The sequence below is a fragment of the Herpailurus yagouaroundi genome, unplaced genomic scaffold (genome assembly GCF_014898765.1).
Source record: "Herpailurus yagouaroundi ecotype Mexico unplaced genomic scaffold, PumYag 77, whole genome shotgun sequence".
In the NCBI taxonomy this organism is placed as follows: domain Eukaryota; kingdom Metazoa; phylum Chordata; class Mammalia; order Carnivora; family Felidae; genus Herpailurus; species Herpailurus yagouaroundi.
In genome coordinates, this window is record NW_024412388.1 from 100443141 (window position 1) to 100464826 (window position 21686).

Sequence of the window (21686 nt, forward strand, 5' to 3'; positions counted from 1 at the left end):
CCCCCCCCCCCCCCCCCCCCCCCCCCCCCCCCCCCCCCCCCCGGTCTGCGAAGGGTGACAGGCTGGTCAGTGTGAGTTACGTTTCATCCATCAAGTGTTAAAAGTCTAGATGTAAAAAATCAGCACTTAAAAAAGAAAGACTATTTAGCCATTAGACGCACATGAATTTCTATCTGTTACGATACATGCAACTCTACAGAACAGTATTCAAAACTCATCCATGGTATAAAAAGGAGAGAGAAAGAGAGAGAGAGAGAGAGAGAGAGAGAGAGAGAGAGAGAGAGAGAGAGAGAGAGACATTTATTGTTGAAAAGAACCATTAAGATCATTAGGTTAGAAATGGGGGGGAAAGAAAAGGGTTCTTCGACATTTGCTTTGAGGGACTCCAGATATAGGTCTCCGATGTCAGCACTACTCCAGGATTTAAATGACCTAAGAACAACTATCTGGCAATGTTTCTCAAACTTTCAAAATCTATAATGCGGTGTGAACTATCAGTTTGGGAGGAAATGTAAAAGAAAGATGAGTGAATCACCATTATCTAATAACAAAAAGGGTTTGTTTGCAAATCAACAACATTATACCATATCAATGAGAGGGACCAATTGGTGACACTCTTTTCTGGTGGTATCTACAGGGAAGGGCATCTTATTTGGGCATTCAATTCTAATGAGAAAGGTTAAATGAAAACCTATGCAAGGGCAAAATGCTGGAAATTCTCTTAATTAAAGTATTCCCTATCATCCTATAGAGGATCTTATTCAGAAATTATTTCCTTCGAAGTATTTGCCTCTTGGGACATGCGAAGCTTTTCCAGATTTCAAATTGCTTGTTCATTCTGCATAAAATCCTTTCCTTCTCTTGTTGGTTATGTGCCTTACACACACGCCAAAGCCAGAAAAGCACACTGGTTTTGTTTTCTGTTCCCACAACAAGGCAACTATGTGCTAGCATGCAGATTGCATTTCCACACTGTACGGCTGGGATATCACACGACACCCACTAGGTGGGAGTAATAGAGAAACGTTTGCTCCAAGCATAACAAAGTCATTGATTTTGCAGCTGGCTTTCAAATCTTCTGGACAATCGTGCGACTTGTACGAATGGTGCCGCTTTGAGTGGCACTTCTGTGGGTTTGGTCTTTTCTCTGTCCTCAGGGACCAAAACCATCAGTGATGAACTGGACCTCATTTTACACTTTGTCTGGAAGTATTTGTTGGTTTTACCCAGGAAGTCATGCTGCTTTGTCTGAAAATGATATAGTTACCTTAACACCTCCATGTCGTTATTTGAAAGATTTGAAGAAGGATAATACATGGCGGACTCAGGGAGAATGGCTCAATAATCAAATCTAATTCAAGTTTTTTATATTCATTAGGTGTACGAACTGCCTTTTTCTGTTTCAATTGCTTATTCAAAAAAAATCGATTCACAGAATCACCCTCTCCTAACCCAAGGAAGCTCATATTCTAGAGCTAGAATCCTGTTTACTATCTATAATTATGATATTATTCTGAATTAGAGTGGTTACTATTTTCATCTCTTCTTTTATGTTTTAATGAACCACTTTCAAATCGCTGATCCTTTTGTCTGTGAACTGGGGATATACTGTCAAAAACTGAAAATAAAAATTGCAAATTACAAATGTACATGTTAAACAAAATAAAAGGAGCACAGCCAAGGAAGGCACACTGTCATGCTACTCATGGAGCGTGAGCCTAGACAAACGTACCAAATGCACATTCTTTGCGGCACACATGCAACCCTCAAGAACCTGATGGTTATTAAGAAATTATGGAGTGGTGTTGTGAATAGTTAAGAGCATGGGCTCCGGAGCCAGATGGCCTGATTGCAAAACCAGCCTCTGTCCCTCACTAGCTGTTGACCTTAGGCAATCAAACTAAACTCCCTTTGTCTTGGCTTCTCCCCAGAAAATCAAGCCCGTCACTCGTAGCCAACTCACGCAGTTGTGTGAGGACTGAATTAATTAACAAATGTATTAGAATGATGCCGGACACAGAAAGGGCTATGAAATGTTAGCTGTACGTTAAAATGGAGTGAAAACTGTAACTTCTTTTACGCATCAGATTTGTGAAATGTAGGTCAGCCACTACATCTGTGGTTTGAAACTCACAAACCACCAGCGGTCCCTGGACCACACTTGTCTACGGTATCTCTGCCGTGACACATTTTGAAATGTACTCACCTGGGACACAGGTTGCTAAAACCAGTGATGATGCCTGTTTGGACAACGGATTACTGATGATACACTGTATTTCCTGTGAGAGATCACTCTCCCTCTTAATAGAAACTTCAGATGAATTGGTGCTATTTTGACACTGTTCCGAGAAGCAATTCCAGGAGTACTTTATAAGGTTTATATGGCTGCTGTAGGTTTCCGGGATCCTGCAGCGGACTATAATGTTTTCGGCAGTGAATGTGCAATTTAGTGTTGGAAATGGAAGAGGCTCTGGAAAAAAAAAAAAAAAAGAAATGTAATATTTAGTCCAGAAAAGAGTAATATTTAGACTCATCTTCTCCAAATAGATGAAGAGCTCCCAACTTCCTTATGAGCTTGAAAAGGCAAGCCGGGGGTGCCTGGGTGGCGTAGTCGGTTAAGCGTCCGACTTCAGCCAGGTCACGATCTCGCGGTCCGGGAGTTCGAGCCCCGCGTCAGGCTCTAGGCTGATGGTTCAGAGCCTGGAGCCTGTTTCCGATTCTGTGTCTCCCTCTCTCTCTGCCCCTCCCCCGTTCATGCTCTGTCTCTCTCTGTCCCAAAAATAAATAAACGTTGAAAAAAAAAAAAAGAAAAGGCAAGCCGACCACCTTCCTTGAGCTCCAAGGGGAGAGAACTCTCTCTTCTCCTGGGTCAGACCTACCTGCTCACATTCAGACTACATACAGGCACCACATCCCTTATCCTCAATTCAGAGAGCCAAAAGATATTACCCAAGATAGTAGCAACGTCGCATAGCTGCAAATCCTGATCTGAATTGACATAAGGATTTGTTTTTATTCTTCTCACTTCAAATATTCATTATCATGTTGTATCAAAAATGTTCATGTGCTTGAATATGGGGCGGTCCCCCAAACTAAGTGGGTGCTTTGTAACATACAGAGAGGAAAGAGTTAATACCACCTTTCTAAAATCTAAAAATGCTTAATTGTAAAAGACGTCTGACTTAACAGTGTCTGCAAAACATCTGGTGCAGCTATACTGTGGGGAGGCCCTGATAATCAGTAGAGTAGGGGACGGCACCTGTCACGGACCTGCCAGTCTAGAGGCCTTACTCCCAGCCTTCCTGTAGCAAGTGCTCCCTGCTGGCTATAGAGGCAAGGTGCCTGGGTGGCTCAGTCAGTTAAGCGTCCGACTTCGGCTCAAATCATGATCTTGCCGCTCGTGGGTTCAAGCCCTGCGTCGGGTTCTGTGCTGACAGCTGGGAGTCTGGAGCCTGCTTCGGATTCTGTCTCCATCTCTCTCAGCCCCTTCCCCATTCGTGCTCTGTCTCTCTGTCGCTGTCTCTCTCTCTCAAATATAAACAAATATTAAAAAATTTTTTTTAAAAAGGATGGGTTAAGAACTGCAATGCTAGTTTATCCTATTAGCTATTCTTTCCTTTGTTAATTCATATACCTTCCTGCATCTCTACTTTGGCCCAACAACTAACCCAAAGAAATTTGAGAAAACACGTACAAATATATAGACTATCCAGAAAATGGTCATGGTAGCATTTGGATAATAAAATTTCCATACATTACGAATATCTACTAAAAAGCAAATTAAAGCAAATTAATATTCATCTATGCTGCCATTTAAAAATGATATTTTCTAAGGCAAAAGAATGCTTATGTTCTAATTAGTAACCTAATATACTCTAAAAACTGGAAGTGTTCAATTCCTCTCCTCCCCCGCCCCGCCCCGCCAATTTTGTCAACACTCCTTTTTCACTCAGTTAAGTGAGACCTGAGTCACACATGACTTCCCTTTCTGCTTGGGGCTTCTTCAGTTGTTAGGTTTAATCCAGCTCACATAACTTGTTAGATGGGGCCTCAAAGAAGGCAATGGAAACCTTTCCCCAAATTAAATTGTAAGCAACAGACCAATATCCTTCAGGAGGGTAAGCAGTTCTTCTCTTGACTCAAAATTGGGAAGCCCAGAGCCCTCCTCCTCGGCCTCCTCAGGTCCGTCCTGCCTCCCACACTCAGAGATCGGCTCCTGAAGCACCTCCAAGCAGCCCTGTGTATCTCCATGCATCTGAGAAACACACCTGATGGTTCCAGATCTGCGTGTTCCTGTGCCTGCCTCTGCAACTGGGCTGGGCATTTCCCAGCGGCATGAAACCGAGTTTTCTAGTTCCTTAGAAATGTTCCATAGAAGAGCTTCTCAAATATTAACGTGCATGAGGATCACCGAGGGTATGTGTTAAAAATGCAGATTGCTAGGCCCCGTCACCCCAGGTGACCCGGATGCGGGTGCTCCGTGTGTTCTGTTACAGATTCTTGCTCACTGATCCAGTACGGTCAACGTCTAGTATGTCATCAAACACTTTCTAGACTGAAAAGACGTGCCTCATGAGCCCCCAGACTGTGCATCTTTGGAGGGTAAAGGCTAGATATCACTCGCCTCTCAACCACAGCATCTGACATAACACATGGAACACAGGTGGCTCCTCTAGAAGAACAGATATTGGATACATGGAGGGATAGATGGTGGGTGGATGGATGGATGGATGGATACGTTCAGGGAGGCAGTTTCAAATTATCCTCTCCACTCCATAAAACGTAAATCCTTCAATCAGCTCCCCTCCGAAAAAGGAACAGTGTGGTGCCTAAAAGCATGGACTTAAGAGCCTGACTGCCTGGGTTCACACCATTTGCCTTTGGGAAGTTACCTTATCACAACCCTCCCTGGCCCCGTTCCCTACCTAGGTTTCCTCTCCTGTGCAATAAAGAAACAAATAGTATGTCCCCTTTAGGATTCTGATAAGGATGAAATGAGATAATACACATAATTCCTGCCATATGGATCACCATGCAGTGCCGGCACAGAGATGCCAGCTGTAACAGAGCACAGGACAAGAAGGAGAGGCTCCCCAGGAGGGTGTGTAACACCACCAGGAGTTGGGAGGTGTGAGCTTTGGCCCTGGAGAGTGGTGTGACCGCGGCCCTTGAGGTAGCTGGAACACGTTTAAGGCATCATATAGCCCAGGACTCTTGTTCTACAGATGGGAAAACCCGCTGCTAAATCCGTCTCATTTTCATCTGTAAAATAGAATACTTTAAAGACTGTGAAGTCTAGTGGAATATAAAAGTAATCTGAAAGGACATTTGAAAGGAAGACTTTGTATTATTTTCCATGTTGTTAGAGCTCACTTAACTGAACAGAAGCTCTTTCTGGCGGTCTCATTACACCTCTGTGGCCAGAAAGCAAACCTCAAAGAGCCCGTCCCGCTCACCAAAAAGCATGCAAACCTTCCTGCAGCATCAGGCTCAGAGCTCCTACAACTCAGATCTCTGTCTGTAAGCTTCACAGTCCTACACTGCCCATGAGAATTCCCACAGCTCTTGCTAACAAATGTTAGTTCCACCTGTACCTGAAGCAGCATTAAACTGGCAGGAAAGGCACTTATTTCATCCCTAAGATAACTCAGCCAATTTATAATTCAGCTTGCTGCTCTGTAAGGCTGAGAATTGCTTATACACATCTGATCGCATTTGTACATTTCTACTAACTCTAATAAAAAGTCATATCGCTTTAGGTTATTTAAGGATAGAGCAGTTAATTCTACTTACGTGGACATCACCATCTTTACTGCAACCAAAAAAAGCAAGACGTAATAAGCATTGGTGGTGGAAATTTGAAGGGGATTTTGAGGGAAGAAGGAAACCAAATATCAACTTACACACAGAAGGAAGTAGATGCCTGAATTTAGGGGGTGCCAGGAAATCCCCCTGCCTAAAATATCCTTTCTGAAAATCTCCCGTTAGGCCCCGTGTCTCCGGAAGATCACCAAGTCACTTAAACATTAACAAACCCTGAAGGAAGTATGCCTTCCTCATTCCCCTCCCCACCCCCCGAAAAAGTATGACCAATCGTTTTCTCATTCAGGTGTGAAGCGTGAAATCTCGAGTCATCTTATGTCTTTTTATAACCAAAATCTAATTTTGTTGGCTCTTTCTTAGAAATATTTTCCCTTTCTTTCCTTTCCAAATATCTACTAGCAACACCTCTGTCTCCCTGGATGATCACAGTAGCTTCCAAACTGGTGTCTCCTCTAATTTACCATATACACCTACCATCTTATTAATGATCCGAAAACAGATTTTATCAAGTCACTTATCTGTTCCAGTATGGGCTACAGGGGCTCCCCACTGCCACAGGCTAAAATCCAGACTCTTAAGCCAGGAATTGGGGTCCCACATTTAATGTTGCCAGTATCACTGCCTCCTGATGAAAAACCACCCCCACCCCCGCCCCCATACTGTGGTCCTCTGCAGGGTTTTGCAAATTCAGCTTCCTAAGGGCTATCCACCAGTTGATCTAACTACTGAGATCAAGCACCTTTGTGGAATTACTGTGGAATTTTAAAAAATAAATTATTTTTAAGCATTTCATCAAGTTTAAAAAGAGAAATTAATTCAAGTGTTTGAACTGTTTTACAAACTCTATGAAAGAGCTCCTAACATGCATTCCATTGTTAAATAGAGAACCCAGAAATGGACCTACAAATACATGGCCAATTAATCTTCGACAAAGCAGCAAAGAGTATCCAATGGAAAAAAAGATGATCTCTTCAGCAAATGGTGCTGGGAGAACTGGACAGCGACATGCAGAAGAATGAAATCAGACCACTTTCTTACACCATTCACAAAAATAAACTCAAAATGGATGAAAGATCTAAATGTAAGATAGGAAGCCATCAAAATCCTGGAGGAGAAAACAGGCAGCAACCTCTTGACCTCGGCTGCAGCAACTTCTTATTTGACCTGTCTCCAAAAGCAAGGGAAACAAAAGCAAAAATGAACTATTGGGACCTCATCAAGATAAAAAGCTTCCACACAGAGAAGGAAACAATCCATAAAAGGCAACCAGCAGAATGGGAGAAGATACTTACTTGCAAATGACAAATCGGATAAAGGATTAGTATCCAAAATCTATAAAGAACTTACCAAACTCAACACCGAAAAAAAAAAAAAAAATCCAGTGAAGAAATGGGCAGAAGACATGAATAGACACTTCTCCAGAGAAGACATCCAGAAGGCCAATAGACACATGAAAAGATGCTCAGTATCACGCATCATCAGAGAAATACAAATCAAAACCACAATGAGATCCCACCTCAGAACTGTCAAAATGGCTAAAATTAATGACACAAGAAACGACAGGTGTTGGCGAGGATGCAGAGAAAAGGGAACCCTCTTGTATTGTTGGTGGGAATGCAAACTGGTGCAGTCACTCTGGAAAACAGTATGGAGGTTCCTCAAAAAATTAAAAATAGAAATACCCTATGATCCAACAATTGCACTACTAGGTATTTATCCAAAGGATACAAAAACACTGATTTGAAGGGACACATTACTCCAATATTTATAGCAGCACTATCAACAATAGTCAAATTACGGAAAGAGCCCAAATGTCCATCGACTGATGAATGGATAAAGAAGATGTGATATATATATGTGTGTGTACACACACACACACACACACACACACACACACACACACACGAATACTACTCAGCAATGAAAAAGAATGAAATCTTGCCATTTGCAACAACGTGGATGGAACTAGAGTGTATTAGGCCAAGCGAAATAAGTCAGAGAATGACAGTTATCACATGATTTCACTCATATGTGGAATTTGAGAAACTCAACAGATGACCATAGGGGAAGGGAAGGAAAAATAAAACAGAGAGGGAGACAAACCATTAGAGACTCTTAAATACAGAGAACAAACTGAGGGTTGCTGGCAGGGTGTTGGCTGGGGGGATGGGCCAAATGGGGGATGGGCATTCAGGAGGGCACTTGTTGGGATGAGCACTGGGTGTCATATGGAAATGACGAATCACCGGGTTCTACTCCTGAAACCAATACTACACAGTATGTTAACTAATTTGAATTTAAATTAAAAAAAAAAATGATTCCATTGTCATCTAGATTCAAAATCAATCTTTTTAGTTGCTAGTTCTATAAACTGCCAGATCCCAAACCTGCATGTTTTAAAAATTCTGCTTCATCAAAGGCATCCATGGTTCTAACAGAATGCCTGCATACCCTAACAAGCCTCACTTTTCTAAATGGAGTTGATCTTCTTCTGGACAAACCAGCCACCCAGTCTGAGAGCCCCCATTTCTGTCAACTGCACCTCCCACGTCCCAGACACCTAGTTTGATTGCTTTCATTGCTAGAACAAATATTTGTGGAATGCCTACTAGCCACTGAAGTCCCTTACTGAGCTCTGGGGCTATAACGATGAACAAGAGAGAAAGTCTCTCTTCCTCCTAATGTCTCCAGCAGAGCAGGTAGGTGAATTGGTGAATAACAGTGGTTTATCCAGCTTGTCACTGCCCCTCCCCTGTTCCACTGAGACTGCCTCAAACAGGACTTGGAGAGCCCAGACTTGAACTTCTACATTGGACTTTCTGCCTCTTCTCCATCCCCTGGGAACCATCTTACACACTTTGCCACCGGTTGGATCTTCTTAAAACACCTTTGGCATGGAGGCAGCAGGACTAGAACAACACCCTCTTCTGGGAGAAAACAAGTGAACCTGGGATCCCACAGAGGGGAGAGATGACTACAGACTCAGCTGTGAATGCTGGGATGGGGGCAGTGGGTAGCACAGAAAAGTCAGCCAAAAGGCAAGGGCAACACTCGGATGCCTGAGAACAAAAAGAGAAGGCCATGGATGCCAGATCCCATACAGCCTTGCAGGCCACTACAGGTCAGAGTGAGAGGGGGCCACTAGAAGGCTCTCGGCAGATGAATGGCATCCCCCAGCCTCTGTTTTAAGATCACTCTGGCTGCCTGTATTTAAAAACAAAGTGTGGGGGCACCTGGGTGGCGCAGTCGGTTAAGCGTCCGACTTCAGCCAGGTCACGATCTCGCGGTCCGGGAGTTCGAGCCCCGCGTCAGGCTCTGGGCTGATGGCTCAGAGCCTGGAGCCTGTTTCCGATTCTGTGTCTCCCTCTCTCTCTGACCCTCCCCCGTTCATGCTCTGTCTCTCTCTGTCCCAAAAATAAATAAAAACGTTGAAAAAAAATTTTTTTTAAAAAAATAAAAACAAAGTGTGGTCATAATATATGTAAGTCAAACAGCTATGCTGTGTACCTTAACTTATATGGTGACAGATGTCAATGAGGTCTCAATGAAACTGGGGGGAAACTGGGCAAGGGTGGAAGCTGGGCGACCAATCAGGTGACCACGGCAATCTTCCAGATGCGGAAGCAGTAGCCTTGGACCAGCACCAGAGGAAGTGCTGAGAGGTGGTCAGATTCTGTGAAACCAAAAAATTTCCTGGTGGAATAAACATGGTGTTCAAGAGGAAGAGGAATAGAAAGAGAAGCACAGTGCCAAAGATGACCCCAAGGCTTTCGCCTGAGCAAATGAAAGGGTGGAGATCCCACCAACCAAGCTGGGGGAGATTTGGGGAGGAACAGGTTTCAGAGGAAAGTTGAGGAGCTCACTCTTGGACTTGTGGTATTTCAGAGGCCAATCAGGTGTCCGAGTGGAAATGCACAGTAAGCAGCTGGAAACACACATAAGGAGCTCAGTGGGGGGCTGGACTAGAGCTCTCAATCTGTGCATTATCGGCAACAAAGTGATATTTAAAGCCGGATCCCCTGGATGAGCTCACCCACCTGGGTTGTGAATGCGCAGAGAAAAGTGGCTTATGCATTAAAGTCTCCAGGGCTAAGAGGTTGGCAAGATGAGGGAACCAGCCAAGGAAGCTGAGAAGGAACTGTTAGTGAGTTACAACCAGAAGAGGGTGGTGTCCTGGATGCCAAGAGAAGGCAGGGTCTCAAAGAGGAGGGAGTGATCAGCTATGTGGGATGCTGCTGGGCGGCAAGAAAGACGCGGGTAGAGCATGAATGGATCTCTGGACTCGTTAATGAGGACGTCAAGAGCTTTGGTGCAGTGAGGGAGTGAAAGCCTGTTTGGAGTGGGTTAAAGTGAACAGGAGGAAAGGGGTTACAAAGCAAATACAGACAACTCTTCAAGGGGACTTTCTATAAACTCAAGACAGCAAGTGGGTGGCAGCTGGAGGGGTGGAGGGGGCACGAGAGGGCTCCCAGTGATGGCATGAATATCTGATGGCATACCGCCTGCTGGTGGGGATGGGCTGGCAGCTCTCGGAGGAGACTGTCACAGGAGCAGAGCAGATGTCCCTGAGCGCAGTGACAGGAGGCGGGCCTCGGGGCACAGTGGAGGGCTTGGTCCTGTGACCAGGGAGAGACAGCAGGCTCAAGGGCAGGTAGGCAGAAGGGCTGAGGGTGACGTCCTGGGGAAATTCTCCTCTGAGGGCTTCTCTTCCACAGTGAAACAAGAAGCGAAGCCGTCAGCTGAGGACTGGGTCTGGAGAAGGAGGGTGTTTGAGGCTTGAGGAGAGGGGACGTTGGACTTGACTGAGGCGAGTGACCAGAAATGTACAGTGTGGGGCTCTGCGGGGCGATGGGTTTCTCTGCAGCCACGGTGTGTGAGATGGATGAGATGAGACTGGTTTGAGACTGGCTGGACAGGCCATATGAGTCCGACCCACTTAAAAGGGAGCAAGGAAGCTAGGCAGGCCTTCTAGTGAGCGAGCATGCCTGGGTGGCCTCAGGAGGACGGGGGCCATACAAAGTGAAGGAAAGGCAGAGTTGAGCGGAGAAAGGAGCTTCACATGGCAGTGGGACACCTGGCGTGTCACAGCGGAGGGCTTAGAATGAGTGGTGGTGACAACGTCTAGGCTCTATCCATGGGCGGGGTGGTAGGAGGGAGGACAAGATCATCACGGGAGAGCTGAGGGACTCAGAAGCCAGGATACTAGAATTACATATTTAATATTATAATCACTAAGAATTAATGACAGCAGGAACATCAGAAACAGCAAAAGGCAGCCAGGCATTCGAATGACCCAAAACCATTGGGATGTACCCACGGGCCTTACAGTTGATGACAACAAGGAAGGAGAAGAACCCAGAAGCATCGGCAAGCAGCACGGAAGAACCTATACCCTCTCTCCAGTTCCAGTGTAAAGTGATATAGGAGAGAAAAAAAAAAATCCACCTCTTGGGGTGGGGTGCAGGTGGAAACAGAGCGTCATCTATCAAAGGCGCTCAAAGAGTTCTGAGCTCATGACTGCCACTCCATCCCTTTCCAGAATATTCCTAGTAAGACAAGTGATGCTGAGGCCAGCAGCCCCACCCAGCTGGGGCTGCCCTCTCCACCTCGGTCACATCCCCTCCTCACTCAGAGGATGACAAGGGGACTGAAACTGGCCCCTGTGTGCCAGATGGAGAGGAAAACCCTGACAGCCCAAGAGACCTAATCCTTTTATTCCTCATAAACCATTCATTTGTGTTAGTCTCTTAAAATAGTTGGCAATTTGCCGTGTAAAACAAACCAACTTAGCGAATGCTCACCAATCACGTAAAGGGTGAACTTGGTATCGGTAATGCTTGAAAGTTCGACTTCATAGTCCTCTTCATCCGATGATGTTAGATTGAAGATGGTAAGGTTTCCTGATGTGACGTCCAGATGAACCCTATCTACAAACGGTGGGTATGCTCTGGGCTTTAAGAATTCTTCATCCCATTCTACGACTTTATCTTTTTTTTTTCTCCACATTATCTCTTTAATGGGTATAGAGCCCGATGTGTACAAAGTTACGCTCATGTTTACAGTTCCGTATATCGGCTGGGAAACACAGCTGATGAAGTCTAGGAGGGAAAAAGAAATTGGTTAGGAAAAACAACATGACTTTATTGAAAATAGAAAGCCATCTTCCAAGATGCTCTCTGGGGAGAAAAAAAAGTTAAATTTAGCAGTAAAAATTATTCATCAGCTACTTGCTGTGCTAACTTGATAAACCACTGACAGAAAATAGAGCGAGTACAACATGCTTGACCAGGCAAAGCTTACTCTTTTTTTTTTTTTAAAGTTTTTTTTTTTTTTTTTTTTTTTATTTTTGGGACAGAGAGAGACAGAGCATGAACGGGGGAGGGGCAGAGAGAGAGGGAGACACAGAATCAGAAACAGGCTCCAGGCTCCGAGCCATCAGCCCAGAGCCCGACGCGGGGCTCGAACTCACGGACCGCGAGATCGTGACCTGGCTGAAGTCGGACGCTTAACCGACTGCGCCACCCAGGCGCCCCCAAAGCTTACTCTTTTAAGGGGAGGACTGGGGCTCGCATAAATGCAAGAACTGTATTCAATTCTGGTGGGGCACCAAACCCATGCCAGGTACTGTGGGCAAGGCTGTGAACGTGACAGCTGACCACACAGGTGTCACTCTAGGCCCTCAAGAAGTCCCACAGTGTGGAGAAGACAAAGCAGGCATGGGAGCCACCTCGTCAAGGGCCTTCCCCAGGAAGTCACAGTAACGCCGCACTGGGGGCATCCCTGAGGGACAAGAGGTGCCGGCTGAGGGCTGGGGGAGGAGAGGTAATCATTCTGAGAGAGGAAGCAGTGCCTCCAAAAAGACAGGCCTTGAGTCAAGAAGGAGCTTGGTGTGTTTGAGGAAATAAAAGCAGCTCCCAACGGCTAGACAGAGAGAGCAAGTGAGTCATGGGTGGGGAATGAGGCTGGAGAGGCAGGCAGGCCCAGGTGACAGTGCCCATTCATGGGCTACTGGGGGTGTCAGATAAGACATGCTAAGGGTTTGGGATTTATCCTAATGGCAAGGGAAAGCCGTAGGAAGGCTTTAAACATAAGACTGGCACGATATAATTTAAGTTTCGGCAGACTGGCCCTGCCAGCAGAGTGGAGAGTGGTTACTGGGGACAGGCACGGAGGCAGGGAAACCAGAATCAAGGTCAGTGCTGGAGCACCGAGAAGGTGGAGGACTGGACGGACCAGACCGGGGTGTGGGCGGGGGGGGGGGGGGGGCCATGGACAAAAGGGCAGCTCCCAGAGCCCCTTGGGCGAGACCGCAACCGGGATTAGTGAAGTGGTGGGGGGTGAGGGAGAGGGGGGAGTTAACGGTGTTGGTCAGGCATCCTTCTTGGCTGACTGACTTGGGGCTATTAGCTGAGGTCAGAAACAATGACTGAGAAGCAAGTCGGGGGCAAGACACAGAGTAAGAGCACGGGGACTAGGTTCGGTGGTGTGGGGGAGCTGGCTCCAACTGTTAGCATCTCTGCCGGACCACATTCAGCCAAGCCTGGCTGACAGCTTGAAATCCACATGGTGGGAGCATTTACAGCACAGAAACTAACGCTTCAAACAGACACTCCTGCCTACTCCATGCCAATCCAATTGTTTGATATTTACTACCACCACTGGACTGGAATATTTTTGATACCCCAAAATGGGTTTAAATGCATCTGGTTCCAGACCTGACTTTCTTGTTAAGAGAGAAGAGCAGCTGTTAAGGGAAAGGCATTAAAGATAAATTAAAACTTGATTGAAGTTTTTGCCTAGCAGCAAGCATGGTAATTGAAAGAGCATGGGAAAAATCAAGACAGACCAGTTGTAGGCAACGTGTTCAGTGATTTCAAATACGAAGGAAATCTCTCCCATTTGCCGATTGTGAGGATTTTTGGAACCTGCCTCCCTTAATTAAGGGAGGCTGCCCACAGAAATACACCAGCAGCCCTCGATGCTTTGCTGATCACGCCCTCTCTCTTGCACTTGACTAGAGCACATGGGAAGGTGGATGAGAGGGAGAAGGATTCGAGGAGTGAGGATCTATCCACAGCCACCAGTGGAGGCTCCAAGTGTCTTGTGAGTGAGTGAGTGAGTGAGTGAGTGAGTGAGTGAATGGGAGTGGGTAGGGTGGTGGGTGAAGAGAAGGGGTATGAGAGGAAGCTTGGCTGCAGAAAGACGGATGGCTGCTGTCTTCCCAGGGGCAGGCGATGTGTCCTGGGCTTGAGAACAGGAGGAAGAAAGAAGTCAGGGATGGAGTGAGACTGGCGAGAAGCACGGGGCGCCGGGGGGGGGAGGGGGGAGAACAGTTCCGACAAATTCAGTTTGGGGCTGAAGAAACTTGCAAAATTATTTAGTTGAATTACCCCCATTTCACAGGTGAAGTGACAGGGCACCAAGCAAAATGAAGGAAAATGTCACTAAATGCCTACTCGCTGCACGTGGTGTGTTCACGTACCCTCGTGTCCCTTTTTACCGCTCGTCACACACTTTGCAGCGACCACGTCGCGCAGGTGAACAACCAGGCTCCGAGAGGCACGTCAGTGTTCAAGCCCCACGTCGGGCTCTGTGTTGACAGCTCGGGGCCTGGAGCCTGTTTCAGATTCTGTGTCTCCCTCTCTCTCTGCCCCTCCCCCGCCCTATTTTTTTTTCTCTCTCTCTCCAAAATAAACATTAAAAAATTGTTTTAATGTGTTCAATAACAAAGTATATAATAGACACATAGATACAATTTTATACAGATGCAGAGCAATGATATATCTACTTAGCACAGTCTTCTTCTCTGGCCTGGGTGTGTGGCTTGGAGGCCTCACCCTATCCCCCAATCCCTATAACCACCCTCAGTCCTGTAAACTATGTTAACAACTCTGAATATATCCTTTGCTATTCTTCTACCTGCTCATATCATCTAGTAGAGATAAAGATATATCACATAGAACGCATATATACATATATATGTGTATATATATACACATATATATGTATATGTGTGTGTATGCATATGTGTGTATATATACACGTATATATGTATATATGCGTTCTATGTGATATATACATACACAACACACACACACACAAAGAATTTGCCATGGTTTAACAAAAAATGGTCTTATGCACACGTCTCTGCATTTTGCCCTTCCAATCAAGAATACTTCATAAAAGTCCCACCCAATCCACTGGTGTGGCAAGACTTTCCTCCTTTTAGTGGTTTCCTATTATGACAGGGTACGAACGAACCACAATAAACCAGCTATCCATCACTGCTGAACACACCTTCTCTCCCTAGCCTCTTCTATTGCAGTAATTGTAATAATGATTCCTCTGTACAAGTTCTTGTGTATTTGTGGTCTCATATCTATGGCAGAGTGTGCCAGGAGTGGGAATGAATCAAAGGGCAAACAAATTTTTTATGTTAATAGGAGCTCCCACGCTGCTGGCTTCTGCTTGTCACATTTCCATCAGTAACACCTGAGTTACCTTTTCCTCGTGCTCAGCAAGCATCCTGTGATTTTTTTTTTGCACGTTTAATTATCAGACATAAAGTGATATTTCACTGTTATCTGAATTTGCATTTTCCTGCCCTCTAGAAATTTAGGCATCTTTTCCGCTTTTGCATTATTTGGATCTCCTTTTCTGAAAACTGTCTTTTCACATCCTTTGCCATTTTCTCCCGTTGGGTTGTTTTTTTCTCATCAAAGTTTACAAGTTCCTCGTAGGTTATAAACTTTTTGTTACCTGTATTATAATCTTTCCCCAAGGTGGGTGGTGGTGTCGTTCCCTAACACAGGGGACATGGAGGAGGGCCAGCTTTGGGCGGGAAGATTGTGCTTTCGGTCTCAGACGCTGTGTAGTGATGTCCAGTAGGCTGCTGGGCACACAGGTCTGGGGCTCACAGGAGGCGATACAGACTTGGGACTCATCACATTTGTAGTGGTTACTGTCTAGCATCCTAGTCCCACAGCAAAGTCTTTTCCATTGCACTTCCGAGACTAAACCAGAGAGATAAGTTGCCGATAGGACAATTGCCAATGAAAAAAGAACAGGAGTTGTTTCTCAGAGGTCACACACCCTGAATGAATGAATGAATGAATGAATGAATGAATGAATGAATGAATTTGCACTCAAATAGCAGCAAAGGAAAGGAGTCAGCAGTGAGCGGGTTGCTTTGTGGATAACTGAGTGGTCAAAAGAGGGACCACAGGGACACCAACTTATCATGCCAGAGGGCAGAACGGTAAGTACCAGACTCTCAGCCAGATGGGCCCAGCTGAACTCTCAAAAGCCCCCCAAACTAGGCTTCCTCGGCTGTAAAATGTAAATCAGAATGCCTACCACAAAGGATCGTTTTGAGGTTTGAATAAGATCGAGAGTCTTCAGGGATGCCTGGGTGGCTCAGTCGGTTAAGCGGCATTCTCTTGGTTTGGGCTCAGGTCATGATCTGAGTTTTGTGAGCTCGAGCCCCGCGTCGGGCTCTGTGCTGACAGCACGGAGCCCACTTGGGATTCTCTCTCTGCTCCTCCCCAACACTGTCTCTCTCTCTCTCTCCCAAAATAAATAAACTTAAAAAAAAAAAAGAGGGAGGTTTTTAAACAATAGCTGAAATGAATGAAGTAGGCTTTCAACAGGGCTTCCCTCTTTCTCTTTCAGCGAGCCAAGCCACATCAAGGCCTTTGTTGTACGTGATCCTGGCTGTGTGAGACCTTTCATCATTTCACCTAGTGTGAGCTTTCATCATTTAAAATGAGAGAGAGGCGGGGGGAGAGAAAACATGTATCAGCGATTGCCTGAACAGATATTCCATGCTAGCCAGAATTTTTTAAATTTGTATTGAAGAGTACTGAAAGATCTTTTAAAGATATGAGAGTACCTCAATGCCTATAGATAGAGGGATCATATATTTAAAAACAGCTCCAACTCCAAATATTTTGTTGCAGCGTCCTCACAAAACATCATCACCGCACCCAATTTTGATAATTCTTCTTATATATGGCTTGAAGTCAGGAGTGGCACCCGAATATTTTGCAAAAATGAAGTGCCCTGATTTTTGACTTAGAAAATGTGGCCACCGTGACTATTGAGCGAAGGCAGAAAGATCCCCACTCCTGGCCACAAATTCCTCTGCGTGTTGTTACTTGGGTTCTGGGATTGAGACTGACTGCTCTTTTTGGCTTATTTAACCACTCACGTAGATAGTGCTTGCTGTCTGCGAGGCACTGTTGCAAGAGCTCTACGAGTACGTACCCGGTGAGTCCTCTGAAGAGCCACGTTAGGCAGGCGTTATCTCTGACCTTATTGTGCAGAGGAGGAAACTGAGGCACACGAAGATTGAGTGAGTAGCTAGTGTGGTGGGGAAACTGGCTCCAGAATGCTCGGAAGCACTGTTTCTTACCGGGGCTATGTGGCATGTGGCTACCAAAGCCGTGACATGATACAGGATTTCTGTGGCTGCAGTTTCTACAATGCAGTTGGACGGCAGAGGTTGGGAACGAGAGGCTCGAGCTGCTCTGGCTGAGCCACAAGTGCGTCTCTGAGACGTGCGGGTGAGGCACCAAGCTCGCTGGCCCCCGAATCACTGAATGTCAGGGCCCCAGGGGTTCCTGACAGAACAGGAGTCTGTGGCCCCCACCACCCCTGACCTCACATACATGAGGAAACTGAGAAGGTCTGATTGAACAAGAAAGTGATAAACCCAAACCTCCAAAATGCGACAGGGGGACCCAAATTCAAAACCTGGGTTTTGTGATGGTGGCGGTGTCGTTTGTAAACAACTTCAGATGTGACAAAGGGACACGGGACAGGGCTTCACAATGAAAGACCATGAGAAACGAAGGCCTTTGTGTGCACTGGTAAGTCATACACGGGGTGGGGACAGGAGTGGCTCGAACGTAGGGCGAGCAGAGCAAGGAAAGAGCAGGGAAGGAAACAACGAGGGGCAAACAAAGACGTTACGAGGGGAACGAGCCAAACCACAGGAGCCACCAAGGAGCCTGGGAGAACTGGCAGACGAAACGCTGGCAGAGACCAACAATGCAGCCCACAGACAGAGGGGGCGCTGGTGAGCACGTGCTCCTCTGGGGACTGACTCCTCAGCTCCCACCCACGTGGGCACATAGAATTTGCTGAACTTCTGCTTTTCCAAAAAATGCTGCACATTCAGATTTCATGGAAAACTTCTCATTCGTAAAAGCTGGCAACTAATTCCAAGCTGAGTTCAAGGGTATCCTCAGCCAGGCTAACCGTCTGAGGACAAAGTGTCATCCTTGGTCTTTGTCGTATCCGCGTGGTCTGGCACAGGAAGGACACTCCATAAATGTTTGTTGAGTGCCTTCACTTATCTGAATACAGCTTAACTGTAGTCCAAAAGGCGGGGCTTCCTGACAAAAACCGCAGAAGCTGGCAGTTACCCCAAACCCTGAGCTTTGCAAATCCCTAAGCTGCTGTGGAATCTGGTTGATGAATCGTGAACTCAGCAAAGAGAAGTGGAGACATTTAACTGGAGCTGAAGAGTAAGTGGCCTGGGACCCCTCGTGTGCAGGCAAAACAGTCCCCTTCCCCTGACACCTACCACCAGCCCCACAGCCAGACTGGGGTGGGGGGGAGGGATGGGGGAAGGCTGGATTCCCACTCCCATCTCTCCCCCACTGCTGTTCCTTCCTCTGGGGATGGTCCCCTTTGTCCCCTGCTTCCCCTTCCAGCTTAACTAGGCTACACCTCCTACTGTACCAGATCCGCTTGTACCCATGCAGGATGTCAGCTCCTAATCAAAAGTAATAGCCCGTCTGAGGTTTAAGGAGAAGCAAGGTGTTCACTGATGCCATTTCTTAGAAAGGAGCTGCCCACCCTCCCGGGATCTGGAAGGAAGGTTTTTCTTGAGTTTTTTTTTTTTTTTTTTTTTTTTCCTTAGAAATGAACAATGCGATTTTAAAATTAGGGGTGCCTGGGTGGCTTAGTCGGTTGAGCGTCTGACTTCAGCTCAGGTCATGATCGTGAGTTCGAGCCCCACGTCGGGCTCTGTGCTGACGGCTCAGAGCCTGGAGCCTGCTTCCGCTTCTGTGTCCCCCTCTCTCTCTGCCCCTAACCCACTCACATTCTGTCTCTGCCTCTCTCAAAAATAAACATTAAAAAAAATTTTTTTTAAATAAAATATTTCTCTCTGAAATATTTTTAAGGATGGCCTGCAGATTTTAGCAGTTAAAAGTTCACTGGACGGAAAAAAAATCCCCTAAAAGTTTCAGTACCCTATTACTTAAGCCTTAGTATTTCCCCCCGTATGTTCGACATTACAACGGTGTTTCAGTTAAAGACTCATTTAAGCATGACGACAGCAGGGGCTGGAGTATTCTGAACCCTAGTGAGCAGATGAGTCTCTTGTCCAGACGGGGGCTTGTGACCACAGCGTTTCTCCACTGCGTCACAGCACACTCTCAGCTGACATCCACCTGGAGTATGAAGGTGGTGGCATTTTGGGAGAGAGTCTCTCCACACATACCCACTGACGATACAGAGGAGAGGCCACTCTCCTAACATGTCTAATATCAAATAATCTGTCCTATTAGGTCCCCAGTTTTCTCATATTAATCAGTCCTCATATTAGTCCCTGTTTTGGGGTAGGAAATCTGCTCACCGGGTATGGAGATAATAAAGAAGAAACGGAGTCTTTTTTTTTACTGAAGGAAGTGCAATGCAGCTTGTTTCTTTAACCCAGCTCTTCATAAATCCGATCCAAATGAACCCTAGGCCAGCTCAGCCCAGGAAAAAGTGAGGGTATGAGCTTGAGAGTATGGGGAAGAACATGCCAAAAATGGGAGCCACCCGGCGACAGATGAGGAAACTAGGAAACTAGGACTCAGAGAGGTTTAGGAGCTGGCCCAGGACAGGGTTGGTGTCCGGACAAGGGCAGCCAGCTCCAAAGCCTGCACTGTTGGCCACAATTCCACCCTCCTCCAGACCTGGTCAGGGGATTGTGGGGCCATGACTGCTAAAGACGGGAACCCACTGCTCTCGGCTGCACCACCCTGCTTCCCTGTCTCCTGTATTTCAGCCTGAAACAGCAGCCACCTGAATCTCAGCAGGCAATAATCCCCCCCCAGGCTCAGAACACCCCCCCATACCCCCCCCAGAACTCGCCTCACAGGTGCTTTCAGTGGTCAAGCTACTCTTTGCCTCCTGGGTGAGCTCACCTGGAATTTAGATGTTGGAACCTGTTAAATCAGTTTCCTTTTGAGTTTTTCTCTCTTCTGTCATGCTAGAATATGGCCCATTATATTCCGTTCTTACACTACAACACCGTCTCATTTCCCTCTCAGTCTGTACAACGTGCCTCCGTAACCACCACCCACACACAGCTCAAGAGCCCACGAAATGTGGTTTGTCCGGAATGAGACGTGTTGTGAGCGCAAAATGCTCACCAGACACTGAAGGCTTAATACGAAAAAGGGAATGTAAAATCCCTCGGTAATATTCTTGATATTGACTACATGTGGAAATGAAAACATCGTGGCTGTAATAGGTGACAGAAAACATATCATCAAAATCAATTTCATCTGCTTTGTATCGTGTTTCTAACTGACGGCACTGCCCCCAGCCTGTCCTTCCAAGATACCCATGTACCGTCTTGCTCAAAAGCCACATCTGTGAGCTCACCATCCTCAAAAGCCACACGTTCTTGTTAGAGGAGGCATCTCAAAACTACAGCATGCTCTGGGGAATAAGGTTTTCACTAGAGCTATTTAAGACTCTCTTTAAGAGTCTCTTAAAACTTATTCTCCAAAGTCTGATTCAAGGTAGTTCTACACCCTATTGATCATTTCGTTAGGAATTTCTTTATCATCCCTACTATTTTCCAGTTACTCAGTTCATAGTTGAAAAACTCACTTATGATTAGTTTCTTATGAATCTGATTTTCTCATTATTTTCTGAATGTGTATGTAACACATCATTTTTTTCCCTAGTTCTTAACTGTTACAGGGGGAAAATGTTCATGAAACTACACAGCAGTGAGCCGGGTGGAAATTCAGACACTAGTCACAACAGACATTTTGGGGAACACTACGAAAAGGAAGTGAAGGCCATTAGGACCCAAAATGGGCCTGAGAACAAGTCTATCAAAACAATTTAGCTTCCTCAGATGGATACCTGGTTGACAGAAGAGATATCTCAAGGTCACAAAGGGTAGACCTTAGAATTAGGTGTTCCCAGCTGGGGGCAGAGAGCAGACATGAACTTATTTCAGGGACTCTGGGCAAGAGGTCTCTTACTTCTACTGGTTTTCATTGGAGCCCCACAGGCACGAGCAGCAGCTGAGAAGGAAAAGACCAAAGGGCACAAGGGCAAGAGATTTAAAAAAAAGAAAAAGGACAAAAAAAAAAAAAAAAAAGAAGAAGAAGAAGAAGAAGAAGAAAGAAAGAAGTCAAAGGAGAAGATCCTGTGCCCGTAAAGTAATTGGAAGACATTTTCCTTTGAGGCTGGTGGCAGGCACTCAAAGCTATCTCCAAAGAACTACTAAAATATTTTCCAGCACTTTCCTGGGGTTGGTCTCGCTATCTTATGCTTTGTATTCGGACCTCAACTTGTCCGAGCAAATGGAAAGTAGTATCCTGGTTTCACTTTAGTCCTGAGACGGATGGTTTGATTTGCAACTGAAGAATCTAAGAGGCTATAGCCTCCTGTAAAAGCTTGAAAAAGCTTTCTGCACTTAAGAAACGTGAGAGGAAATCAGAAGACGGAAAAGTCATGCAAACGAGCACTCGTGGACGCAGCAAACTTTCTGCTTTCAAGCAGAGAAACCAAAACCTACCCTGAAAGCCCGTTTTTATTCCAGAAAAGTCAGAGTGCTCAAG

At 45.9% G+C, this 21686-nt stretch overlaps 1 protein-coding gene across 2 annotated transcripts in view; it reads right to left on the reverse strand.

Moving 5' to 3' along the window:
* Nucleotides 1–21686, reverse strand: part of CD58 (CD58 molecule) — a 40402-nt gene that overhangs the window by 10930 nt on the left and 7786 nt on the right. For both annotated transcript variants that reach the window (XM_040471423.1, XM_040471422.1), the window contains exons 2-3: nt 11625–11921; nt 2207–2470 (exon numbers count right to left, since the gene is read on the reverse strand). In XM_040471423.1, coding sequence (XP_040327357.1) covers nt 2207–2470; nt 11625–11921 — 561 coding nt within the window. The remainder of the gene's footprint in view (nt 1–2206; nt 2471–11624; nt 11922–21686) is intronic.